At 43.5% G+C, this 27,277-nt stretch overlaps 2 protein-coding genes across 3 annotated transcripts in view; one reads left to right on the top strand and one right to left on the bottom strand.

Annotated features, from left to right (window-relative positions):
* Positions 1-6,507, bottom strand: part of VWF (von Willebrand factor) — a 145,972-nt gene extending 139,465 nt beyond the window's left edge. Inside the window, exon 1 of the mRNA XM_059471892.1 lies at positions 6,327-6,507. Coding sequence (XP_059327875.1) covers positions 6,327-6,368 — 42 coding nt within the window. The 5' untranslated portion in view covers positions 6,369-6,507. The remainder of the gene's footprint in view (positions 1-6,326) is intronic.
* A 283-nt stretch (positions 6,508-6,790) lies between these two features.
* Positions 6,791-26,990, top strand: CD9 (CD9 molecule). Of its 2 annotated transcripts, none has more exons than XM_059472903.1 (8): positions 6,791-6,962; positions 16,967-17,066; positions 20,244-20,341; positions 21,944-22,018; positions 22,988-23,080; positions 24,064-24,153; positions 25,811-25,894; positions 26,630-26,990. In XM_059472903.1, the coding sequence occupies exons 1-8, from the start codon at positions 6,897-6,899 to the stop codon at positions 26,693-26,695; spliced, it is 672 nt and encodes a 223-aa protein (XP_059328886.1). In that variant the 5' UTR covers positions 6,791-6,896; the 3' UTR covers positions 26,696-26,990. The 2 variants fall into 2 exon arrangements, with proteins under 2 accessions (XP_059328886.1, XP_059328887.1); XM_059472904.1 differs by lacking the exon at positions 6,791-6,962 and adding an exon at positions 7,686-7,800.
* Positions 26,991-27,277: the final 287 nt, after the last annotated feature.

Here is a 27,277-nt window from a genome sequence, read left to right as displayed (position 1 = left end):
AAGATGGGCCCACAAAAAGCACACTTTGTCAGCTGATTTTCAGCATGTAAAATAGGTGAGATGGTTAGAAGCCTCCCTTCATTAAAAGATAAGATGCAGCCCAATACCAGTGGCAATTAAAGCTCTGTTACCAGTTTTCTTATGGATAACAACAACAGGCCTCCTGTGACATCAGCTGGGATGACCCATCCACTGTGATCTAAAGCAGCAAACCCTGAACATCATTCCAGGTCTGCAGGAAAAATTTTATGAAGTAAAAAAAGAGAACCTGGTGGAAAGGGGAAGTGATTTTTCACAGGCTTCCCAAACTATGGAGTAATCTGTGGTGTGATCAGCAGGAAATGACCAGAGACCTCACAAGGACACAAAGAGTCTGTAACCAGAAGTATGTGGAAACCCTATTCTTGCTCATTTGACCATCTCACAGAAGCTATTAATGTCAATGACCTCACTAGAATGGCAAAAAATAGACAGTTCATTTTGAAATATCGTTCCATACCACTTTTTTTTTCTCAGAGACCTCACATGACATCTTAAGAACTGACAGCTTCAAAGGAACAATATTCATTACTGCAAGTTCTATTCAGCAATATTTCCTCCTCAGTTCTCCAAACAGTTAGAAGAAACTGAAGGGAGAAAAGGAAAACCACCAAGAAGAATTTAAGAACTAAATTGGAGTGTGGAGAGTAAGGAATAAGAAGGAAAATTCAATAGAATAAAAAACAAAGTTCAATCCTACAAGCAGCTATTTTTAAATCCGCACACTTTAGACCATGCATAGCTGCTTTAATTACCAAAGAGTGAGTTTAAGAGCAAGTTTAAAACCAAATCCATGTTTGGAAAATGAAGTTGAAAACAAACCCAGAAAGCAAAATCAACCTTATCTAGTCCAACATAATTAGACCTGTGTTGGAATATATGTTTAGATCAGCTCCTCAGATGAGTGCTGGTTCAGAATTAAAAATTATTTGACTTCACCTGCAAGTGCTGTTTGGTTACCCAGAAATAAAATCCTCTCCCTTGCAGACAGGGAGGAGGTTACTCTGTGACAGCCTATCTAAAATAGCCACCAAATAAAAAAGTCCTTCTAATTTTCAAAAAGGACAGAGTTAAGGAGCTTTTTTGTGTACCAAAACAGATCTTAATATTAAACCATTACTGCTAAAATTGAAAAGCATCTAGTAGGTTTTGGGGTTTTTTTAATTTTCATGAATGACTTTTTTGAGTTTTGGATAATTTTTTAGTTCTTGGCACTTGCATAAAGAAAGCTTATTTTCACTCTGAGAGGGCAGGAGGAAAAATGTCCTGAAACACTTTCGGATAACTGAAAAATGGGGGGGAAACATTCCCCCTTTCTCCATTGTTGAACATCATTACTTTTCCTGCTTTCTTAAATTGACTGAAAGGTAACTCAGAATTTCATTTTGAAATTTCCAGAATTTCAAAGCTCAGTTCCATAACTAATGTTTCTAGCTAGGTATGAAAAATATTTATACTTATACATACAGAAGGATTTATAATACAGTTAATTGAGACTCTGCCAGAGTGTTCAGATTACTTTGCACCAGAAATTTAAATTGTAAAATTCTTAATGGAGCCATGAATCTGATTAAAAATAGTATCTTGAAAATTTCCTAGTCATCCACCTGACAGCACTGGGAAGAACAGCCTGAGAACCCCCTAACCGGTGCTCTATGTATCCGTGAAACTGGGACCGCCAGGGGAATTTGAGGAAAACACCTGGAAATCTACCTCTGGCTGGAACAGAACAAAGACCAGAAATATTTTCAGATTTGAGACCATTGTTACTAATCATGTTTAGGAGGCATTTGGACAGTGCCCTTAATACCATCCTTTAATTTTTGGTTAGCCCTGAAGTGCTCAGACCAGATGGTTGTTTTATGTCCCTCGTAAATGAAATATTCTATTCTATTCTATTCTATTCTATTCTATTCTATTCATTTGAAGAGGGAAATAAAAGCATTTAGAGAGACTATTAAGACTGTTGCAGGTGGCTTTCTTGTCTGTCAGACACAGACCTAAAGCCATCTCACTCTCTTCTGATGCTGCCTGTACTTCTCTCTCACATGTGCTAGAAAAACCAGGATTATTTTTCCACAACAATCATAGCTGAGCCTCACATACCTGATTTTTAATCTGCCACCTAAAAAGGTTTGCCCTAAGTCCCCACACACATCACAGTGCTGTATTGTGGCAAGGAGATGTGTTACATCATGGGGCCCAGTGCACAAGAACCTAACTAACCTGCCAGCACCTCCCTCGACAGCAGCCACAGCCTGTGGCCCCACTCCTGGACCCTGCTCCTAAAATAACTTCACCCAAACAGAAAGGTCTGACACATGCAGACATCAACATAGCAGTTAGATGAATCACCCTTGGAGCTGCACATATGTTACAGCCATGATTTCCAAACAGGCATTTTGCAATCTTCCATAGTTGCAGCATCTGTTTGGTAAAGCTTTGGTCCCCCGTCCTCCAGTCACAAACTTGCTCTCACACTGACCCCAGGTACTAATGCTATGCATGAGGGGCTTAAATAGTAATTTAACTTGAAAAGGAATTAAACCATGGGCTACACTTCCAGTGATGTCAAACTGCTGCTGTGAAAAATTAAGGGGCATCCAGACTATTTTTTGGATTTCACAACAATTAAAAAAGCAAGTGTGTTTCCTTCTCCCTAAGTAATGGTGACATATCCCACATCCCAGAATGGGCCAGGCTGGAAGGGACCACAGTGACTTATCTGGCCTCACTTCCCTGCTCCAGCAGGGCCATCCCAGAGCACAGGGCATAGGATTGTGTCCAGAGGGGTCTGGAATATCTCCAGTGAGGAGACTCCACACTCCACTCTCTGGATAATCTGTTCAGTGTTTGGTCACTGCACAGAGAAGAAGTCCCGCCTCCTGTCCCAGTGGAACTTCCTGGGCATCAATTCCTGACCATTCCCTCTTTTCCTATTGTCCAGCACCACCAAGCAGAGCCTAGTTCCATCCTTTTATCACCCTTCCTTGCTCAAGGAGTCTACTTTCATCATTGGTAATAGTAAGGATGTCTGAATTATTTTGAATGGGTGCTTTGTGGAGTTTTTGGAATTTTTGCTTTTTATCCCATGCATTTTATCTCAAAATTTTAAAATTATAACTGATTACAAAGCAATTTCATAAAGGTTCTTAAGTTCACATTGAGATTTTCCAGTAAAATGATAACTGATTATGAAACAATTTTCTATGGGTTCCTAAGTTCATATTGAGATTTTCCAGTTGCTCTCTTGACATTATCACTCCTCATGCATCATACATAAATGTCTTATGCCAAATATTTGCAAGGATGTGCCCAAATCACTTCTTAACTTGTTCAAATCTCAGTTAAAAAAACCAAAAAGGTGCTTTAAAAACAAGGAAAATTATGAAGTCTGGTTTTGGGTTTTCACTCCAGTTAAAGCAGAAGACCTAATTTCTCGTGAAGTCCCCCGGAGTTTTGGGGTTTCTTCAAAGCCTTTCTCTCATGGCAGAAAGCAGACACACTTCCAGGATGCACAGATTTACTCCCGGCATGAGTTCTTCCAGAATCTATCTGCTATGGATACCAAACACCAAACACACTTCTACCAGCATGGAAAAAAGGCCAGAGCTTTCCACATAGTGTTATCAGCATAAGTGACCCTGTGAGTCATTTTTGCAGTGACTCATTCCATTTTGCAATGGAATGCCAATCTTGACTCTCCAGCTTCAAGACCAGCCTCTCCCTCACAGCCCCAGATGTGGAAGGAACCACTCACCCATCACCATTCCAAAATATTGCCGTGTTGAACCAAAGTACCTTAAAGTTTGTGTGGAAAGGTGAGACCAGAAGTAAGGCACTTTGTGTTATGTTCCATGGACAAGCTCAAGAGTTTAGAATGACCCAGATGACATAAGCATAGGGTCTGTGACTTCCCATTCTTCTTTCCTCTCAAAAGCCATCCCCAACTCCCTGACAGCAGAGAAGTGATGTGTTTGTACAGCCCCTCTCTTCACCAGATAGACAGATACAGTACAGTATCACAGTCACTGCTAAAAACCCAATTACTGAAGCTAAAACGCAAGCAAAACAATCTTTAGGTTTTTTCTCTTGTGTCTGGCTTGTACAGTCAAAGGTGTTATTTCTCTACAAAAAACAACATGTTGTTATTATATTTCTCCATTAACTGACACTCAAGAAATCTATTAATCCCCGTCCTTTGGTGGGGAAAGCTTTGTACTTTCTCTCTCTGCAGTTCCAACCATTTATGCCTAGCTTTTTAAGGGAGCTGAAACCTTTTAAAAGACTTGGAATTCTTTATGCAAAGAAGGCTGAAGGTCTCAAGCCAGCTGACACTAGTCCTTCCACATGTTCTAAAGATAGTGTTATGGGGAAAAGAGGTCAAGGAGGCAAGAAATTCTGCAGTTCTTACCAGAGAATCCCACCATCCTTTAACGCAGTCAGGAGATAAATCCCTACTCTCCTTTGCCTTCCTATATTAATCAAAGGATCAGGGTCTTTTGGATTGTGCAGTCTGAGAAGAAGATCTTTCCTGGTGACAAGCAAATGCTTCTCCTCTTCACTATTGGCTCAAACATGACATTCAGTTTCACATTTAAGCAGGATAAAATAACTCAGCCTACCTGTAGAGAAAAGCTCTAGAGATAGTTAATGCTGTGTCTTGATTATTAAAAGTGTAATTTTAAAAGGGTTTTGGTGAACGCTGATTTCTTTTTATCAGCAATAGCCTGAATTTGCTTTTCTTTGTGCCAGTAGGACAAAATAACACTTTAACCACCCAGGGCAATTTTAAATGCAGATAATAAATATTTCATGCAAAATGCCTATTATCCCATGGAAATACAAAGTTTCAAAATAATAAATCAGTTTGAAGTATTTCTACAAGGGTCATGAATTTCTATTAGTGATTTCTATTATGCAAAAATTTAGTTGATTACTATCTCATTCCACTAGTCAGAGAAGTTTGGGTGTGGTCAGAGAATTGCATCTATGAGATTGCACACCCTGGAAGAGTGAAACATAAATGTTCTCTCCAGATCCTTCGTATGGAATGAAAACAAAAAAAGCCACAGCATTATTTTCCTTCCATATTCTCAAGAATACTAAAGATGTACAAATGCATTTCACTTCCTCATAACTTAATTTGCCAGGTGAATGGGGAGTGTTTAATTTTTTACAAACTCACTGGAGGTTTTTGTTGAACAGGTCCATTTCTTGCCTCTGATCAAAAGGTTACTGCCTGTGAATTTTAATGAGAGTTGCTTTAATGCAGTATAAGCATAAAATGCTTAATAATACAAAGGTGGGAGGGAAGTTATCCAAAGTTCTTCTGTGATCCTTAATTTTCGAAACTTAAGGGAAGCAATAATACTGATGCTAACTAAAAGCATAAATTCCTAATGGCAAAGTGACAAAAGAAAACCAACCCAAAAGTCACAGAGAAAACCAGTCCAAGCTCAAGACTGAGACACAAGACCTCCCCTTGCTCAGTTTCCAGTTACCACAAGAATGTAGTCACATGTATTTGTTAATTCCATCCTTGCTGGATCTATATTGGCCGCCAGCCTCCACCCCTCTACTTCCCTTTATTTTATTGGAAAGGCGTTCCTGTTTTGTAACCTCCTCTGGGAAGCCACTGCTCAAGCCAGCGGCTCCCCCTCCATATTGCCTCTGGAATGTGCTGCATCTTATAATTTATTTTGGAAACAAAAACTCCAATATGTTTTTATTTGTATTTCCGCATGGCTTGTCTGTTTTTACTGTTCTGCTTGGATATTTTTTGACTCTTGATACCTGATTAATTTCTAATCCCACAGTAGGAAATTAAGGTACAAGCCCTCAATTTTCATCCCTGAGCTAAAAAACTCAGAAGATTACAGGAATTAAACTATGCTGTAAGTTTGTCTTGTGTGAGAAAACACCTATTTAAGCTAGACTGATGTATTCATTTTAAACTAAACATCCAGCAGAGGCAACAAAGGTGATGAGGGTTCTGGAGCATCTCTGTGGGAGCTGGGCCTGATTAATTAGAGGAGCTAGAAAGGGGATCTCATTAATGCATATAAATATCTCAAAGCAGGTGTCAAGAGGATGGTGCCGCAGATGATGACTCTCTTCGGTGGTGCCCAGCTACAGGACAGGGAGCAATAGCCATAAACCAAAACTAGAAGTTTCACTACAACACAAGGAAGAATTTCTATATGGTAAGGATGGCAGAGCACTGCAACAGGCTGCCCAAGGGAGGTTGCGTGGATTCTCCCTCTCTGGAGACATTCCAAACCCACCTGGAAACATTCCTGCGTCAGCTGCTCTTGGTGACCCTGCATTGGCAGGTGGGTTGGACTGGATGATGTCCAGATGTCTCTTCCAATCCTAAGGATTCCGAGATCTATGCAAGAGCAGGTCGGGTTGGGGTGAGGGGGTTGATCAGATATTAGGACGAAGGTTTTCACCCAGAGGGTACTCGGGCACTGAACAGGCTTCCCAGGGAAGTGGTCACAACCCCAACCCTGCGAGAGCTCCAGGAGCGTTTGGACAACGCTCCAGGCACAGGGTGGGATTGCTGAGGCGGCGCCGTGCAGGGCAGGTAGCAGGATTCTGACGTTCCTCGTGCTGCCCCTCCATGCCGGGACACTCGGAGCCCCAAGGATGGCCGTGCCCGGCCCCGTGAGGCGCTGCTGGAGCGCTGGGAGCCCGCCCGGCCTGGGGCGGAGCAGGGCGGCCGCAGGTGCGGGGCGGGGCCGGGGGCGGCCCCGGGGGCGAGCGGGGAAGTCCCCGAGACACCCGGGCAGGGCCGCATTTAAGGAGCGGCGTCGGAGCTTGGGGGCCTGGTTGCTGTGTCTATAGCCGCCACCATGCCCGTCAAAGGAGGCACCAAGTGCATCAAGTACCTCCTCTTCGGCTTCAACTTCATCTTCTGGGTGAGGCCCCCTGTGCTGTGTCCCCCGCGCTGCCCGGCGGGGAGCCCGCGGGACGGGGATGGAGGGGAGGGGAAGCGCCAGGAGCCGCGTTTTGTTTGCTTTTCTGATGCCTGGTTTTGGCTGTTTTCTCCACTTGCTGCCCACCCCACCCCACCCCCCCCCCCCCTCCGCCAGAAGGAGAGAGGCGTGTGCCCGGGTGCTCACCGCTTTTTTTTCCATGTTTTTGGGGTTTATCATCAGGCGGGGAGAGGGTGCTGGGTTTGTGGATAGCCCGCCCCCACTGAGTATCCCCCAGCACTTCGCACAATCCTCGCCCTAAAACTCTGTGTGCCGGTCGGGCTCCCTGCTGGCTTTCCCGGTGCCGGGGCTGTGCCCGGGGTAAGCCGGTTCCTTGCAAACCTGTGGTTGTCGTGTGTGTGAACTCCTCGCGTTGGTGGGTGCTGTGGCTTCCCTTCGGGTTTAATCTGTCGGAGCAGACCGGCACCCCTTGAGATCACGTCTCCGGTGTGCTTACTGGCCCTACTACGCCTTGTTGGATAGGCACCATGAGAAAGGCTGAGCCGAGAGGTTTGGACTGTCCTCAAGCACTCGGGGCGTCGGCACCTGGATTTAGTGCCGGCTCATGCATGGAAAAGTACTATGGGAGCTGTTTGTGTGCCTGATGGATAGCAGCAAAGTGTATGTTTCAAAAAGCTGGTTTTTTTCTGGGTTGTTTGCCAGGTGGATGAGTCCGTGTGTGACTGTGATGTGGCTGTGTGAAGTTGGAGCGGCGGGAAGCCGCGTCTGGAGTCAGTCGCAGCACTGCCCGTGGGACGAGTGGAAGTTGCCATGTTAATGGGTAAAGTGCTCGGGATGTCTCAATGTCGAAATGGTTTGCAGCAGAGTTGAGAATACACAGCTAGGTTCTAGCTGAGGAACGTTGTGCAGAACTTGACCCAGGAAAGCTGTGTTGCCGCCCGGGACTCGCCGGAACGTGAGCAGAGCTGTCGCATTTGCAGGGTTAGAGCTGGTCAGAAGGAAAAGCCTAATAAAACACTGTCTGAAACTTACAGTCAGTGAGTTTCTAAACTTCTTGTTAAAAGAAACTGAAGTACTCATGGTTTGCCTTGTGCTTGTTTTGTTTATTTCGAAGCTGCAGACTTTCTGCAGAGTATTTTATGGGACAAAAATTCTTGTGAAAACAGCATTGCCTCAAAGAAGCTCTTAACCTGAGCTTCACCACCTTGTCTGGGGATAGGCTGAGAACAGGGAGAGGAGTTTTATTTAACTGGGGATGTACCTCTTGCTTGGGAGTGTCATGGTTATAGAGTGCTGAGGCTCCTACCTTTAGGGGTGCTCGTGAGTACAGAACTGTATTGGTGACAGTGGATGGAAGAGTGGTGCTGCTGTCCAGAGGAGCTGAGAGATGATGGCTTTTCAAGTTGGCTTCCTGAGGCTGGCAGTATCAAGCTAGGATGTGGGAGAGAGAAGAGGAAGAAAAAAGAATTAAAGGGAGATAAATAAACGCATTTTGGAGATCCCAGTAAGTGTCTGGAGGCCCCAAGAGGCAGTGAAAAGCAAGCAGCTTGGCTCAGCCACAGATAAAGGTGTTTGACCAGCTGGAGTGGCCCTTGGCTTAGGGGGGCCACCACATGTCATTGTGGCCTGCTGAAAACAGTTGGAAGGGCATTTAGGGGGTACAGTGTTAGCAAACCTTGTGTCCTCTATGGAGAAATAAAGTAGCTGGGTCTTGGGTCATTCCACACTGAACAGCATAAAAAGAAAGGTGTTCTGGATCTGCCAGCATTAAAAGGCAAGAACCATCCTAATAAGAAAAAAGGCTCTAATAGTTTTTTATGGCTTTGCAGATGTGAAAAGTCTGTGAAGTAATGGAAGTATGTTGACAAAATTTGCTGTGCCCAAGTGCAATTCTGTACCTCCTTTTTTTTTTCAAATAAGTTGCCTCAAAAAGACGGGTCAGGAATTTCAGGTCTGCACCAAACCTGCAGATGGCTATGGATGTCGAATTGGGTGGAATGTATTTCTTTCCGTCGAGACTTGAACAAGGGTAAGAGGAAGCAGAGAGGCTCATACAGCTTGGTAAAGGAAGTTACTGAAATAAAAAGAGAAACCCTCAAAGTTGAAGCTGTATCCAAAGGAAGGAGATAAAAGTTCATAAATGCTGGTGAGCCTAATAAAATAACAATAACATCAGCCAAAGGAAAGCTTTAGGAGTAATTTGCAAAACCAAACCCAAGTAACATACCCCTCTTCAGACACATGATGAAAAGGGAGTTTCTCAGGGAGTCCTTCCAGGCAGTAATAGCTCCAGGAGTAAAAGTTTTGGGAGCCAAGTTCAGCAGGACTTTATTTTTACTGGGGAAGATTTTAACAGAGTTCTGTGCCATAAGCTCTCTTTGACTCTGAATTCTGCACAGGCTTGAACTGACCTCTTGATGCAAAGGAGGTGGAACAAGAGGAGCAGCAAATGTTTGATTAACAATTCTCTATAGTCACAAAACACTTCAGAACTCGAGTTGTAATTAGGTAACTCCCCTCACCATCCCTTCTCTGTGCTGGAGGGCTGGAATGCAGTGAATTGGAGGCTGGGCTTTTGCTTTATGGTAGTCTGGGATACCCAGAGAGTAGCACATATGGAGTATCTGGAAAGAGCCAAGGAGAAGATTCTTTAAAAGCTGGTGTACATGTATAGGAGGGACATTGGCTACTGCAAGGGGAAGTCAGACTTCATGAAGCTGCTGCCTTGGAGCCTTTAAAAGCCTGAATGCTGGAGAAGGCAAGGACTGGTTGGTGTTGGTTCACTTGTTCAATGTCCTCTGGAAATCTTAGGCCTCTTGTGAAAACCAGGCAGTCCTGGAGTAAGATCCTGGCAAGAATGAGATGGCTGTTGGAGTGGAGGTGAGATGCAGCTCTGCTGTTGCAGAGAGAAGCAGTGGTTCTGGTACAGACTCTGTGATGGTCAGTATAGCCCCACCTCATCTGGAGGAGCACAGGGGGTACTGCTGGGGTGCTGGCTGGCACCCCTTGTACAGGGTGATGGAGGTGATGGCTGCCTGCTGACACAGCAGGGTGTGTGACACAGCACAGTGAGACTCTCTCCAAAGTCAGGCCTCAGGTAATTCCCATGGGAGGCACCAGCAGGAAGCTGCCTGGAGATAGGAATTAAATGATTCAGGGGCAGCTGCTGCCATGGAGCAGTGAAGCCTTGGGAGAAAAAGATCTATGATGGTTTTACAAAAGCACCAGGTGAGTGCTCAGTGTCAACAGAGCGAAACCAGCTTCAGAAATGAAGGACTGAGAGAAGATGGAATATGGTGTGTAAAACTCCCAAAATCCATCGCATGCTGGTGTCCCACAGTGCTGCAGGCTGCTCTGGTCATCTCCGTGTCTTGAGAGGATCATAGTGGAACTTGGTAATGTTTGGGAAAGAAAGAGGAGGGTTTCTGTCATCAGCAACTCTTATCTTCAGCATGGAAATGTGCTAGAGATCCTTAGAATCATGATTGTCCAGGCAGTAGGTAGGGCCTGACTGTATTGAAAGAGGGAGTGAGCAAGAGCTGTGGAATATTTAGCCAGGAAAGAGGACCTTTTCAGAAGAAAAGTGGGTACAGTGGTGATACCTTCTCCTTAGCAGATGTTGACGAATAGGTTGGTCAAGGGATAACTGGCTAATCTCAGAATGAATTAGGTTGGAAAAGACCTTTAAGATAATCTAGTCGAACCTGCTAACATGGAGTTCAGCAGCCCTTTGTTAATTTTTCTTCTCTCAAGGTGCTGTGTCAACATGTAGCCTAGGAGGTTGGTCCTGGGAAATGCTACCTTCTGTCCTGTTCTCTTAACCCTTCCTGAGGATCTTGTGCTTGATTAATCTGATGGCCTTTCTCCAGCTGGGAAGGCTGGATACTAATGTGGTATTAGCTGAAACTTTTGGGGCTTCAGAGTTGGGCTTAAAACATGCTTAATGGAAGGAAGAGGACACTTTTGGATGTTTGCACCAAGTCCAGTTAAGCATGGATCTGTAAGTTTTGGGGTTCATTCCCCTCTCTGAGGTGTAGGAAGTAGAGATGGCTGTGTTTTCTCTTGGGATGGAGTACTGCAGCAGGCACCAGGCTCCTTCCTGCTATTGTGCTGTCCTTTCTGGAGCTGATGTTCTTGCACATAGGTTTGCAGACAGCTCTGCTGTCTTGGCATGGCCAGTGCTAGCCCTGCCATCCCTGACAGTTTGCTTTCTAATAAGACAAGTTTGGGGGCTGTTTGGGGGTGTGGGAGGGAGGTGTCAACAAAATTTTGAAGTAATTTTTTTTTTCCACCAGGCTGGCTTGAGCTTGGCAAGAAGTCAATGGAAACAACACATTTTGTTTCTTAAACCTGAGCAGTGGAGGTGTCTTAGCAGAGTTGCGTTGGACCAACTTTAGTGTGAGCAATACTGAATTGCCTTGAGTTGTGTAATGAGTGACTGCCTTTAGCTGTGCTCCTTTAACTCCCTGGGTTTGCTCAGGCTTGTTGGTCCTGGTCATGAAGTCTTTCCCTAGGAAAACTGTGGGCTTCTGGGCAACTTCGATCACACCAGGCAAGTGCCTGCCTGTTCTCTGACTGGCTTCCTGCTGCTGAACAAAAGCAAGGCCTTGCATTGTTAAGTTTCAAGGCTGGGTTTTCCCCTTGTAGATTTTGTGTGTGAAGACATCTGCTGCTAATATTTATGGTTTAATGTATTTTAGGCAAGCAAGTGGTGTAGCACAGAGGCAGAGTTCATGTTGAAGTTTTGAGCCGTCATTTTCTTGCTCCTTTCCATTATTGGGCAGTTCTCTTGTCCTGACTTCCCACTCTCCAGAGCACCATGTGGTTTATGAATAAATGCATTTTTGTGTGACAGTACCTGCTAAAGTAAGATGAGCAGAATTAGGCCTGGAGAGCCCTTTTCCTTCTGTAGCTTGAAGATACCTGTGACTTTGTTCTGAGCCATAATCTCAGCTGCTTTTGTGCACTAAACAGCAATTCAGAGGATCTTTCCTCTTCCAGCAGAGGATTTGCAGGATGGGCAGGGAAATATGCGTCTGTTAGAATGTATATATGCAGGCACATATGAAAAACTCAGAAATTATTTGCTTTTGCTTTCTCTAATGAACTGATGCAGTTGCTGGCTACAGTGTGAGAATCTAATGCTGCTTGGGCTCAGCTCAGTGTATATTGACTCCGGTAAGTTCTGTGAAATCAGGAATGGAGTTTGGAGTATGTTGCCTTGAGAAATCTGATGTGAAGCTACTTTGAGTTCCACCACTCCTGGCTGCTATTTGCTATTCTAATTGCAAATGTAGTAGACTGGCCTCTGAATAGGAACTTGTATGAAATGGACACTAGTCTTGGCAGTGGTTCAGGAATTTTGTAATGCTTGTCGTACTGTACTGGAGCACCATTTTATTGCAAAAGGTGCTGTGGCATTAACATAGGCCACAACATTTTTGAAACTAGCTAAGCAGAAAGAAATACTTCCTTTCCAATCCACTATTTTCCAAACTAGTTTGAAAATAGCTGCAGTTTCTTGTATAACTGCAAGCCCACATAGCACAAGTGTTAGGGGAGCTGTTTCAAAACTCTGAAAACCTGTGCTGTAGTGGATAACACTAATTCTGTAATTGAGGGTTTAGAGTGGTATTGAGCTTCACTTGTAGTTACTGTTTATGGGGTTTTATTTATGGAGTACTAGCCAGTAAAAGGATAGAAATGGTTCATTACTACTCATAATGTTCTCGATTTCTTTGCCCGTACTTTGCACCATTATAGATCTAGTTCTGGCTTTCTTAGTTCAGTATAAAACAGTAAGAAGTAAATTCTTATGCAATCTGATTTTTAGCTGAAAGTTCAAGTGTTTATCAAGTGAAGGTGGTGACTTTTTAATGCCTTCTTGTCACATCCGGGTGTAAACCTATATATGGAACAGTAGTGTTGAGCCTGACATACCTTTTTACTTCAAGAAAAAGTTCTGTTAGATACCATACTTAGCTGACAACACTGGTAGTATTTCTTTTTGACTGACTTCTTTATTTTCACATAATGACATACCTTATGCTGGAGGTAATGCCATGAGCTTGGTAGAAGTTGTATGTAAACGTGGCCTAAAGGTGTGAAAAATGGAAAAAGGGCAAAGCCCCCCTTTTGCCCCCTTCCCCAGCCTCCTGCTGGGGGGCCATATCTGCCAAACCTCAGGAGTCAGAGCATGGCAGAAATCCTCTGGGAATTGTTTGGTAGTGGTCAGTGCTGTGGCACACTCCAAACTCCTGCTCAGTTTAGCCAGGAATGATGAGGGGAGGAAGGCAGAGTGTTCTGTGTGGCTGCTGTCTCCAGGATACACAGGTTTTCTCATCTCAAGTGTATCCTGACTGGTTCAGGTCCTTTCTCAGTCATTTCTTCTCACAGGAAAGGCTGGGACACACCCTTCGATGTACCCAGAGGCCAAGCAAGGGGGATGCCCCAGAGCAGCGGGATGGATGAGAGGAGGGAAGTCCTGCACAGAAGGCTCACTAGAGAATGTGCAGGACTATGTCAGTTATGAAGATAGACCAAAAAAGCTGGTTTTCCTGTTGTAACAGGCAGAAAGCTGTATGCAGGAGTGAGCTTTAGGAGCAAAGGGGGTGTGTTTGCACGTAATGAAAAAAAAAAAAAAACAACCTGACAAGCCTCTACAGGGCTAGGAGAGGAGTGGCCAGGTAGTTTTATCATTGTTGCAGCCGTGGAGCATCCGAGCAGAGCAGGAATGAGCTTGGAGTAGTGGTTAGCGAAAACAAGGAAGCCTGGTTTGCTGGAGCGGGGAAGTCAGTAGTGTAATTGTGCCAGGACATGCCATTACTGGAAGATCACTGCCACAAACTTCTCCAAAACAGCGAGTGAGCAGTATCCCTTTAACTTCACGTTTTGGCCAGATTGGGAAAAAAATCCAACTCTGTCTTCTGAGCTCTTTTTGCTGTAGTTGTCACTATAAAAACATACTACTTACCTGTCTGATAAGCACAAGAACATACTCTCTTCTTTGTGTGTGTGAAACCAGACAAAATTGATTACTTTCAGGAATACAGTGGTGTTTTCTTCCTACTTAATTTCTCTTTCAGTGCAGGATAGAGCTACTTAGAAACACACAGTATTGCTCAACTCCTGTGACAAAATAGATCTGTTAGATGGGGAATCCCCTTGGATTACCAAACAAAAGCCTAACAATTAGGTTGTCTGGTGATCTGCTTCCACGCAGCTGAGGTTGGGGGCTTTGCACCCCTTTCCCAGGAAGGAAAAACACAGCTCCCAAACCGTCCCTGCACAGATCCCATCTTGTTGCCATAGTGTGGGTGACAGTGCCTCAGCCTCTACTGTGCCACACTGGCCAGCAGTGCTGGCAAGTGCCCATGGGGCTGTGCTTTTCCTCAGAGGCTGGTGTTGCTGTGTCCTCGTTTCTCCCTTGTTTTGATTGAAACTTGAAGCTTCAAGTTTCTTGCCTTCTGCTCCAAAACTGCCTTTTTTTTAGTTCAGTGGTCAGTCTGAGTAGGAAGAGCACAAACTGAGAACGTCTGCTTTCCTTAAGAAACTGAGACAGAAAGTCTCTTCTTGCATGAAGGAGCTGCGTTTTATTTCTAATCCACCATGCCAAGAATTATCAATCTGTGTAATTCTACCCCATTTTTTAGTGCTGTGCAGTAGTTCACTGGCATAAAGTGTTATCACTGTTGTGTGATCCTGTAAGTCTCAGGTCTCCCTGGCACCTTCTTAGTCTTTCTGTGATTAAGTGACTGCTTTTCCAAGGAGAAGACATGCCATGTACCTCTATGGGGTGGTGGGGAAGAGTTAAAATTGTGTTTTGAAAGGACCTATATTAGGTACATCATCTCTGCCCAATGTGAACAGACCAGTTTTTTTTCTGGAGGGCATTAACTGAACCTTCTGCTTTGCTTGGAATTTTAAGATTATCTGCATGGCTACATTATGGTTTAAGAGTTTCTTTAGTTTTACAGTCCTTTTCTGTGCCCTGCTCCATTTGCAGAGCTCTCTATTCGAGCACTGTAACTTGTCAAACTGTAAATAAATTTGGTAGGTGAGAAGGGCTGGGTGTTCAGGCTTGTGGCTTCACAATTTGTGAGTTCCTAGCAAAACCAGCAGAGGCTCTAGGCTTCTAATGATGGGGATCTGGATCAGCTATAAAAGCTGACAACTGCTGGATGACCAGTAAAGGGACCCTCAAGCAGAGTGTTATGTTATTAAATACTGGATGACTTAACAGCAGTCTCAAAGAGTTTTTTCCATCACTAAGCCTTTCTGATGTTTGAACTGAAGCACTGGGGTGAGATGAGGTGGCAAAGGCTTTTTGAAGTGATGCTGCAGCCAGGAGGGCAGCAACCCTTCTCTCTGTCAGCTCCCCTTTGCGCCTCTCCCTCCCCTCAGGGTGCAGCTGTGGCACAAGAAATTGAAATAATAATGCTGTTTGGCATTCTGTGTCACAAAGGTGCTCTAGCATAGCTTAATCATATTGTCAGGGTAGCCCTAGCAAGGCAAGCAGGTGTGCCTTTGGAGTAAGCACGAGAAACACCAACAAAGGCGTTTTGCTTAGGTCTGGAATCCTCCAGGTGGGTTTGGCTCTTTGAGTTGTGTGTCACTTGATCTGTTTTCCCTGCAGCTCCTCTTGGAGGCAGGCCTGGCACTTGGGTTCCTGCTGTACAGGAAAAGCTGGTTTAGGAGAGCTGGGGCTGTTTGTGAGCAGGAACTCTTCCACAGCAGGGAGAAGGGGCTTTTGGGCTCCCACCTCTCAGGTGGGTTGGTGTAGTAGGGTTGTTGTATCTTTGGGTGCTCACCAAGGGAACACTGCCCATATTCCCACTAAAAAAATGTTATTAATTAACAATTCCCAGTTTCTTAGAGGTAAATCAGGAATGTTGTTTCTTTCTGCAAGGGCCTTGTTGGGATTTTATTTTTGCTTTTCATGTGTGCTTTGCCTGACCAAAGCACCGGACTTAATAAACTTATTGCTCACTCTTAAGTTAAAAATTTTAATGTCTGCTGCAATGTTTGGGATTTCTGTCCTCATCTCACTTTGTAGAGCTTTTTTAAATAGTTCAATGGTCTTCAAATGAAGAGCTGAGAAGCACACTCCAGCTTTATACTTTGTCCTGGTTTCTTCATTTTTTTACATGCAAGAAAACCCCATTTCTTTTCTTTTTAATGGAGGATTCAGTCTCTTCCAAGCAAACTGTTGCCATTGGCCTTACCAGAGTGCAATGCCCTCTTTCTTGCAACACTTCCTGTGGCTTTTGCCAGATGTTTCATCCAGAGGCTAATTTATACACAAAGTGACTTGCTGCAACACAGGCATCAATATTAAGAGGAACCTGAAGGCATACAGGCAGAGATGATAATGAAATAAAACTAAACATTAACTAAAATTCTATTGTATTGCTCCAGATCAGCAGCGTTCTACTGCTGCAGCTGCTATTTTCTTATTCCTGTCAGTGTGGTCATTAAATGGGTTGGTTTTATCAGGTTTGGCAAGAATGGCACTCTTCTTGAACTCCCTTCCATGGTGGACTGAACTCTCAGCAGTCTATTTAATACACTAAAACTTCTGGCTGGTCTTACAAGACACTTTTCCTTGTGATACACTTGCTCTTCAGTATGAAGCTTTAAGGTCACTAAGCCATGCAATGTCTGCATCCACCCAGAATAAAACAATGTGTGTAAGGATCAGTGAAAATACTGACACTTGGCTAAACCGTGGATATTTTCAGAAAGGAACAAGAATGGCATTGATCTCCTGTGGCATTGGAGTTTATATTATGTAAATGCCTCTGTCAACAAGGTGCCTCATGTCTGGGACTTTGTTCATGCATTGGTATTCCCATGCTTTTAAGCTTGTCCTTTGTTACCATCTCTTTATATAAAAGCTGTATCCTGTGTTTGTTTCTGATTTTGTTACCATGCAAGGCCGGGTGGATTAGTTGGTATCATTTAACAAGCCTTCCTTGTTCTTACAGCTTGCAGGAACAGCAGTGCTTGCAGTTGGACTATGGCTTCACTTTGATTCACAGACCAGAAGTGTCTTTGAACTGGAATCTGACACAAAGTTTTACACAGGTGAGCTGGGGGATCACTCAGGGGATAGGTCACACTTTTGTGACCTGATTTCCAGGCTGCTCAGAAACCTTGGCTTTTCTTAAAGAGTAAAAAGGCAAAACAGCCTTAAACACCCCAAGAGCAGCTTCCCTTGGCTGGTGTTGGGGGCAGCTTCCCCTGTGAGCTCTTGTGCAGACAGCATTGCTGCTGTGTGAGTGGTTTCTTGCCTCTTCAGCCTTTTTCCCACAATAGTTTGTCTCTGTTGCTGTCAGTAAACATTTTGTAATCCCAGGGGCTCCTGCTGGACACAGAAGATGTTTATTCCTGGTGCTCATCACCATATGCATCAGCAAAGTTTCATGCTAAACTGTGTAATTAATATTTTTTCTCCAGAGTGACCAACCTGAGCTACCCAAAACACAATTCCTGTTGCCTCATCTCTCAGAAGGAGCACTGATAAGAAATGTTAGGCTTAATCCCTTAATCACTGTTGTCTAACTCTTAAAACCCCACATCTCCTAATTCATCCTGAACTGAATGCACAAACATCTTGGTACATATAAGAATTATTCCAGCCAGTGTGGATCAATGTAGCTTTAGCTAGACCATGTGGAAGGCATTTGTAAGGTCATTAACTAGGGGGGACACACATTTTTAGTTTGTTAATGTCATGGGAATTCCTAAATGAACTGGATTTTATCTGAACTTTGATTTTGGTCTCTACAGTTGCTTTTAACCTTGGGCAGGGCAACACACATAATTTGGTTATTGTCACCTGTAGGTGTTCAGACCCTTGGAGCACCTCTGCTATGAGGAAAGGCTGAGAGAATTGGGATTGGTCAGCCTGGGGAATGGAAGGCTTTGGAGGTAACCTAACTGTGCCTTTCAGTACCTGAAGGGGAGCCCACAGGAAAGGTGGAAAGAGACTCTTGCCAAGAGCCTGGAGTGACAGGACAAGGGGGAATGGCTTCACACTGACAGAGAGCAGGTTTAGGTTGGATATCAGGAAGGAATTCTTCCATGGAGGGTGGTGAGGCCCTGTCTCAGGTTGCCCAGAGAAGCTGTGGCTGCCCCATCCCTGGAAGTGCCCAAGGCCAGGTTGTATGGGGCTCTGAGCAACCTGGGATAGTAGAAGGTGTCCCTGCCCATGGCAGGGAGTTGGAATTAGACAATCTTTAATTAGGCAATCTTTAAAGTCTTTAAAGGATAGCTTCATCTTTCTCTTTCTTTCAGCCAAAAAAATGGCTCCTGTCCTTGGCTACTCAGCTGTGACAACTCCCAGGCTGGTATCTGAAGGGTCACTTATAAGGAGGTGCAATTTATGTTGCAGCCTCCTAGTCCTAGGGTGGCCTGTGCCTGCAGAGAATACTCTTAGGAATGGTATAGAGGCCATAGTTGGGAATATTGAAATGCTCATGGGACTTAACCTGTCTGCATGCCTGCAGCTTCTGCAGCATCTGTGAGAAAATCTGTGGTTTACCCTTGATATGATGGCATCTTAGCAAACTGGGTGGTTCTTGGAGCTGCCAGGAAGATTCCCAGATGCTTCAAGTGGACCTCAGAAAAAGAACAGAAACCTAAACTTGGCTGTTAAGCTGAATATTTAACAAGTCTTATTTTGGGTTGTCTAAAACAACTCTTTTATCTCTTAAAACATGAAAGTTTTATGATGTGATGCTTAGCCTACTGGCTGGATGCAGCCAGTGGAACCTGCTTGAAATCTTTGTAGATTTAACTGAGTTTTAAAAAGAAGCTCAATAGGAATTTCTGCTTTAACATAATTTTCTGGCAGTAGTTACTGACTGCAGTAAGTTACAAAGCAAGTTACCTCAAAGACTTTCTGTACAACTCAGTCGGGAATAAGTGTTACTGATGGACTCTTTTACTTTTTCAAAATGGAAAAAGGTTAAGCTGAGGTTTAAAAGTCTGTATTGGAATTTCCTCCTGATAAGAAATGTCAGGCTTAATCCCTTACAAATGCTGCATCAAGGAGCTGGTTTTTTTGGCAGCTAATCTTATTGGTTTGCATCTAGAATATATAATTTGCAAAAGCTTACATCTAGCTCCCTTTAATTAGTATTGAACTGGTTTTGTGTCCCAGTTGATAGAAGTGTCCTGCTTGTTCCACGTGCTTTGTGCTCATTCTTTGGTGCTTCACCACCCCTCTAATATTCTTTGCCATCCTTTGGGAGTTTTCTTGCTTGCCACATCTTGCTGTGGTCTCCAGCTCACAGCTATCATGATTAGGCTCGTTGTTCCCAAGTTCAGGAGCCAGAGGATTTGGCATAAATTGAGCCTTTTACCTCAGAAATGCTCACTCTTTCTGCTTCAACATACTCACTACCTTATTCTGGGCAGAATAGTTTACAAGCTCTGACACTTTTTATAATCTGAAGAAACATCTGCTTTGAGACTTTGCAGTTGTTGATTTCTCTTTTTCCTCCCCTTTTTCCTCCCCTTTTTCCTCCCCTTTTTCCTCCCCTTTTTCCTCCCCTTTTTCCTCCCCTTTTTCCTCCCCTTTTTCCTCCCCTTTTTCCTCCCCTTTTTCCTCCCCTTTTTCCTCCCCTTTTTCCTCCCCTTTTTCCTCCCCTTTTTCCTCCCCTTTTTCCTCCCCTTTTTCCTCCCCTTTTTCCTCCCCTTTTTCCTCCCCTTTTTCCTCCCCTTTTTCCTCCCCTTTTTCCTCCCCTTTTTCCTCCCCTTTTTCCTCCCCTTTTTCCTCCCCTTTTTCCTCCCCTTTTTCCTCCCCTTTTTCCTCCCCTTTTTCCTCCCCTTTTTCCTCCCCTTTTTCCTCCCCTTTTTCCTCCCCTTTTTCCTCCCCTTTTTCCTCCCCTTTTTCCTCCCCTTTTTCCTCCCCTTTTTCCTCCCCTTTTTCCTCCCCTTTTTCCTCCCCTTTTTCCTCCCCTTTTTCCTCCCCTTTTTCCTCCCCTTTTTCCTCCCCTTTTTCCTCCCCTTTTTCCTCCCCTTTTTCCTCCCCTTTTTCCTCCCCTTTTTCCTCCCCTTTTTCCTCCCCTTTTTCCTCCCCTTTTTCCTCCCCTTTTTCCTCCCCTTTTTCCTTTTTTTTTTTTTTGCTTGAAACACCTTGGTAAAGAAACTTAAACCTTGGCAAAAGCTACCAATGCTGTTTCTGGAGCAATTAATTTCATACCTTGCTGCTGAGGTCTCAGTTGACCTGCGTGTCTTTGTTTTTCTCCTCCCTAGGTGTTTACATCCTTATTGGAGCTGGTGCCCTTATGATGCTGGTTGGTTTCTTGGGATGCTGTGGTGCATCACAGGAATCTCAGTGTATGCTTGGCCTGGTAAGTGCTCAGGGTAATGCTTAAATTTTTGAGCAGCATGATGAGAAATGAAGGAAAATATTACTGTGTAATTCAAGGTCAGCAGATTGTGGACCCAGAACAATCACAGTGTTTAAACTCATAGTCACCTACCTAATACTAAACTGTTAAATATAGTTCTAATCTCTGGCCTGGAATCCAGATGCTTCTGCTGCATTTTAACAGAGGATGATATCAAGAGGCTGGATGTGTCTGACATACACTGAAGTGTCAGACTGGGAGTATTGTGAACACAGAATGAAAATATTGATAAGAGGAGTGCTATCATTGCTAGGCAGTTCATCCTGGACTCTGAATGTGGTGCAATCTTTAATCTCTGATACCAGAACTGTGGTATTTGGTGCTTGAAACAGCAAGGCTCTACTGTTCATTATCACAGGATGAGCTCTTCTAGTTGACAACTGCTCTGCAAGCCAATTACTAGAGAGCAACCTCATTGTTTTCAGACTGGGGGTGGGCAGTAGAGCTTACTGGGTTAGTGCACATATGTATGCTTGCAAAATTAGTCATCCAAATAACCAGAAGACTTAGTTAATAAAAGTCAACTACTATATGTAAAGGCTGCTCTCCCGGGGTGTTCGGGTCCAATCCAGCTAGCTCTGACCCTTGGCCCCTCACAGCCTTTACAAGGACAAAAGTAAAAGACTGGAGGTGCTCTTCTCCTTGGGACCAAAGTCTTATTTTATTGATAGGAGTCACCTCAGGATGCAGGTGACCTCCCAGAAGAAAAGGAGGCTTGGGGATCTCCTCCCAAGAGATTTTAAGCTCAAGGGAAAGGGGGTGGAGGAAGGGGGCCACAGCCAATGGGTTACAAGTGAGGAAGGGGTGAGGGGAGGAGTACACCTGGAACAAAACCATTACCTTACCACCGGGGCTGGGTGGGGCAGGGAATGGGACAAACCATGTGATCAGTGCAAAAACAACAGCTAGATAAACTATTTACTATTTAGTGCAATACAGCAACTATAGCCACTGAAAAAACAATTTCCCTTCTGTGTCACAGAAGAACCTAAATTCAATTATTTGTTGCAAAATTATACCTCTAACCCTTTCTAATTCTGAGTATCTCTTTAAAGTGCTCCTAAATTATAGTGGTGTTTTGGGTCTGGTAGTCAATGAGAGACAGAACACTGTCATTTGTGTTTCGTTGGATATACAACAAAATGACCATTAGCTCTCTGGGAGTTGGTGGCAAGCTAGGAATTAAGTAATGACTCCTAAAGCAACAGGAGTGACAAACCATAGTAAAGAATTGGTGCCAGCTGTTGTGATGTGTCTGAATGACTTAGCTTCAAAGTTGGAGTTAACAGATGATTGGCTTTAATTATCACTGATCAAAAAGAAGGGACTGGTGCTTGGAGAGCACTGCCAGACTTTCCAATGCTCTTGGGAAGAAGTGCTGACTCAGTCTCCTTTTTCCTGGTGTTACCAATGTCTCAGACCTCCAACTGCAACCTGGTTGAGTGACAGCTCCCACAAGTCTGGACAAACTTGCAGTGTACATGTGTGACGCTGGTTTGTGGTGCTCTGGCCTTCATGAATAATATGGTCTTTCTTTTCTAGTTCTTCTTCTTCCTTTTTGTGATTTTTGCTCTTGAAATTGCTGCTGGGATCTGGGGATTTTCAAATAAAGAAAAGGTAGGTTGCTCTTTAAAGTTGGGAGTGGTGGGATGTTGGAACAGGTTTCCCAGAGAATCTGTGGCTGCTCCTTTCCTGGAAGTGTCCAAGGCCAGGTTGGATTGGGCTCTGAGCAGCCTGGTCTAGTGGAAGGTGTCCCTGTCCATGGCAGAGGGGCAGGACTTGGGTGATCTTGACAGTTCCTTTCTGACCCCAAACATTCTATGATTCTATGAATGTGCCTACAGTCAGCAATCTGCTGACATCTGTACCAGTACAAGTCAAATCCTTATTACCCAGGGAATTTGGGGGAGAGGGAAAAAGGCTGATTCAAGCAAAACAACACACAAAAAAACTAACTGTAATATTCAAACATGACTGTAGCAGGGAAGCTAGAGTCCAAGAGGCTGTTGCCTGCTAGAGGTGCCTTCCAGGGAGTACCTGATTGAGCTGTGAGGTGAAGCAGGCTGGCTGGGAGGCTTTACCACTTCCAGAGAGGAGCTGGGTCATCTGACAGCTGAGTGTATATGCACCTCTGAAGCATGACTGATATGGCCTCTCCCTCCCAAGCAGTCAAGATTCTGTCTTGTTTCAAAATCACATGCTTAGTGACCAGTGGTGCTTTTCTGCTCACATTGTGTTATACAATGGGAAAATATAGAAACTTCTGTGGTACAGTAGAATAGGGAATATTTTTGGGCAGCCAGTGGGCAAAGAGCTGGTTCTCTAGCTCCTCTTACAAGGTCAGCGGTTTGGAAGGGGAAGCAGTCTTACCTGTTCAGGTGTGGCTATTAAAGTGAGTGTACAGTTATTTCTCACCTGAAACAGGTGAGCCTTCTGTCCACCGTCTGTTTGTACATGGCAGAAGAATGGGTCTTGTAGGCTGCAGGAGTTTTGATGACTGACTTGCTGAAAGGAAGTTTTTTATAATTAATACAAGTTATGACACTAACACACCCTTAATAGACAATTCTTTTTACTTTTCCTTAGATTATTGATGAGTTAAAGGAGTTCTACATGGACACCTACAGAAAGAGAACTCAGACAAGTGCCAGAGACACCCTGAAAGCATTTCAGTTCACTGTAAGTATATGGTTCTGCTTAACCTGGACAGTAATGCAACTGCTCCTCACACTGTTCTTCATCCTACCTAGTCCCCTGTACAAATTTTTTACCAGTTAGAAGAAACCAAAGATTGCAGGGATGTTTTTGTATAGTATAAATGAATTTTGTTTGTCCCTCTGAATAACTAGTTCTGGTTTTTTTCTTGGTTTTTTTCTTGGTTTTTTTCTTGGTTTTTTTCTTGGTTTTTTTCTTGGTTTTTTTCTTGGTTTTTTTCTTGGTTTTTTTCTTGGTTTTTTTCTTGGTTTTTTTCTTGGTTTTTTTCTTGGTTTTTTTCTTGGTTTTTTTCTTGGTTTTTTTCTTGGTTTTTTTCTTGGTTTTTTTCTTGGTTTTTTTCTTGGTTTTTTTCTTGGTTTTTTTCTTGGTTTTTTTCTTGGTTTTTTTCTTGGTTTTTTTCTTGGTTTTTTTCTTGGTTTTTTTCTTGGTTTTTTTCTTGGTTTTTTTCTTGGTTTTTTTCTTGGTTTTTTTCTTGGTTTTTTTCTTGGTTTTTTTCTTGGTTTTTTTCTTGGTTTTTTTCTTGGTTTTTTTCTTGGTTTTTTTCTTGGTTTTTTTCTTGGTTTTTTTCTTGGTTTTTTTCTTGGTTTTTTTCTTGGTTTTTTTCTTGGTTTTTTTCTTGGTTTTTTTCTTGGTTTTTTTCTTGGTTTTTTTCTTGGTTTTTTTCTTGGTTTTTTTCTTGGTTTTCTGTGAGGGGTTTGGCCTTGTGTCTGTAAGGAGCACAGGCAGTTGCCAAAATGATTTTGTGTGTACTTAAGGAGATCTAGCTCTTCCTTTCAGAACCTTGTCCCTTAATTTAATAAAGGCTTGTTAAGATTAGGTTTATAGCAGTCATGTTGACAGGACTTGTCTGTAATGAAAACTAATGTAAATTATTTCCCTTTTTTTTTACCAGATTACTGAACAAAAAGATTGCTTAATCTGGGTCTCTTTTATGTTTTCTGTTGTAGCTAAACTGCTGTGGCCTTACTGGAGCTGTGGAGCAGCAGTACATGGACACCTGTCCAGCAAAGACACTGTCTGAGTCATTCTCTATCAAGGTAAAGCTTGATGTAATTTACCATCAGCTCTGCCCGGTGGGTAGAGTGAGAAACACACTTCAGGAAACCCTCCCAGTCTGTGGGAAAAGCCCATGCCACACTGGTGTGTTAGTCTGTGTCTGTGATCAGACTGGTTGTGGAAAACAAATCCACCGTTACTGTGGAAAGAGCAAGCAGGAAGTCTGACCTTGCTCAGGAAATGTGCAGTCTGTGTGTCAGAGAATCAGTGGTGGTTTGGGCAGTGGAAGATCAAAAGTTTGCCTAAGAAAAACCCCTCACAGTGCCTTGAGAGCTCTCTTCTCCTCAGTGCATCTTCCTGGTGCTTGCTGGGAGCTGTCAGCTCCCTCTTTGTTAGGGAGAAGTAGAGTTTGGGGTGGGAGCAAGTCTGAAGCTTCAGCAAGGACAGGGAGGGGGGTAAGGCGTTGGTAGCCTGCTCAGGTGAGTTGGTGACTGTGAAGGCAGTTCTGTGAATCAGGTTTCTCTGTTGGAGTACTGCTGCAGAGATGCCTGTATACCACAAAGAACAGGAGAAAACAGCTTTTGTAGTTTTTAACCACCTCTCTTCTTCTTTGCCTTACAAACATCCTGTGGTCTTGCTTTAGGCTCCAAGACAGTTTGTATGAGTCTGTCTATGGTTCTTACCATGCAGGAATTCAGTTAATGACTTGGGGTTTTTTCAATTTAATTGACAGTTCACATATCTGGCCACATGAGATTGTTCAGTCTGTATCTTTAGTCATGTTCATGCAGTCTGAGTTGGAGTGTGTGGGAGTAGCTGAGACCACACACAGATTTTGTTTGTTTTTATTCTGTGTTTTAGCTTCATCTTGTGATGCCCATTCCCAATTTTTGAAAAACAGTGGATAGCTTACAAGATCAAAGAAATGTAATTGAGTGTACCTCTAAGAAGCAGTGCTGTGTTGGTACTCTGATTGAACTGACTCATTCTTACTAGTATATCCCTTTAATCTCAGATTCAGTCTTTCTTTCTAGACTGGATAAGGAACAGCAACAAAAAAGGTAGTTCACTGATGTTTGCTTCTGGAACAAGCAGGACAGAAGCTGGGATGAGACTTCGACCAGCTACCAGACTCTTAAAGATTTATACTTCTGTAAAAGTGCCTTGCTCTTTTTATTGGTCACCATGTGTCTGTTTTGGGAAAAGGACTATACTTTTTTTTTTTTTTAACGCAAAGGTAATTCTTTGTCCTGGGAACATTAAACTGGCCCCTCTATGAATCTGCTGCTGGCATGGATCCTAGCCTAGGTGTCCTGCTGTTCCCATGAACTGTGGGTTCATGAGGTGTCTGCAAAATTACAGTAGCAATTAGCAATATCAGGAATGGCTTTAAATATCTTTTGATAAGGGATGAGCATCATCTGAAGTGCTGACATCAATTAGTAACAAGCCAAGCCTGATAAACTGCATGTTCAGCTTGAGAGGGGAATCCTGCTGTAGTCAAGGTGCTGTTAACAATTCTGAGGTACTTGAAGAGTAGATTTAAATTTCTCCACCAACTCCTGTGTGTGTAGGACCATCTCTGGCTCTCTTTAAGGATGTGACAGTAAAGGCCAGATCAAAGCAGCTTTTAAAAGATGAGTCTTCAAATGAACCTTGTGTGTGTAAAACACTAATGAGCCATCTGTTCCATTTCAGTCCTGCCCTGATGCCATTGATGATGTCTTCAAATCCAAATTCAATGTCATTGGAGCAGTTGGCCTTGGCATTGCTGTAATGATGGTGAGTTTCCAGATTATTTAGAGGGTGGTCAGAGGATACACAGACCAGAAGTCTTGTACAGCAGTGCCTTGCCCTACAGCTCACAAGGCCATTCCACTGAGGACAAGTCCCAGCAGGATCAGGGTGTGTGCTGCAGGGCCCTGAGGCAATGCAGAGGCTGGGATGTCTCTGGACTTCCTGCTTCTGCTTTGGATTAGGATCTGCCTCCTTGCACTTTCAGCAATGGTGAAATCTTATCAGTGATGTGTGTATATATGCAGTGAAGATGTATTGGTCATGTTGCTGGCCCACGTCTTTATCCTAATATCTGTTGGGGATTCTTCTTCTCTTTCCTTTATAACAATTACAGGCTCTGCTAGAGGGCTGAAATAACAGGGCTGCTAAAGAAACTTGCACTTTTGTTTGACCTCTCTGGAGAAAAGCACATGCTGGGATGATCAAAGCTTTCTTAGGAGATATGGCAGTGGTTTATAGCTGCTGGTGCTGTGCCAGGGCTTGAAGATTTTTGTGGGTCCCTTCCAACTTGACCTATTCTGTGATCTGTTTTCAAGTACTGAGGTGAATGGGATTCTTGGGAATGAGCTTTGGGGATTGGGGGGTGGGAAATGGCAGAGTAAAGTGTAAAAATACAGAATAAATGTGACCTCTGGGCTGTGAAGAGCAGCTTGTTCTCATGCTGATAAAAGCACATGCTTTGCTTTCCTGATTTCTAATCTGTTTGCTTTTTTTTTCCAGATTGTTGGCATGATATTCAGTATGGTTCTGTGCTGTGCCATCCGCAGGGAAAGAGAGATGGTCTGAGAGCTGCAAACCCAAGATTCCTACACTATAAAAATCCTCACCATTAACTTTCATGTTCTGAGAGCATTTCTAAAATGTTATCTATTTGTTACCTTTTTAATGCTTTATTTGGTACTGATGTAGGTTTGCTTTTTATGTTACAGGTTAAAATGATAAAAGTTTATCTGACTCAAGACAAACATGGTACATAAAATATCTGACTTTCTTGAAACTTACATAATTTGGTTGTAATTTATGTGGAGACAATTTGATACTTAATAAAGAGTAAGATGTATTGTTTGTGGGGGAGAGGAAATGTTATGTTGATTAATCCCACTGTTTGATGCATAGCAAGGAGTTGAAGTTGCATAACGTGTTAAGTGTTTGGGATAACGCAGGAAAGCACTCCTATGCCAGTGCCCCATGTTGGAAGGGAATGGGAGATGCTGTCAGAGCATGTCAGGGAAGGTGTGGTCTTCCTTGGTGTGTGTGAATGAAAGCATGTCTTAAGTACATTCCTAAAATGTCACTGCTGTAACGCTTTTTCTGTCACTTCCCTGGAGGGTGGCAAAGGCTGGTTGTCACACAGGTGATGTGCAGGCA

Source organism: Ammospiza nelsoni, chromosome 5 (assembly GCF_027579445.1).
Source record: "Ammospiza nelsoni isolate bAmmNel1 chromosome 5, bAmmNel1.pri, whole genome shotgun sequence".
Lineage (NCBI taxonomy): Eukaryota > Metazoa > Chordata > Aves > Passeriformes > Passerellidae > Ammospiza > Ammospiza nelsoni.
Note: the sequence above shows the minus strand (reverse complement) of the source record. Positions and strands in the feature narration are given on the sequence as shown.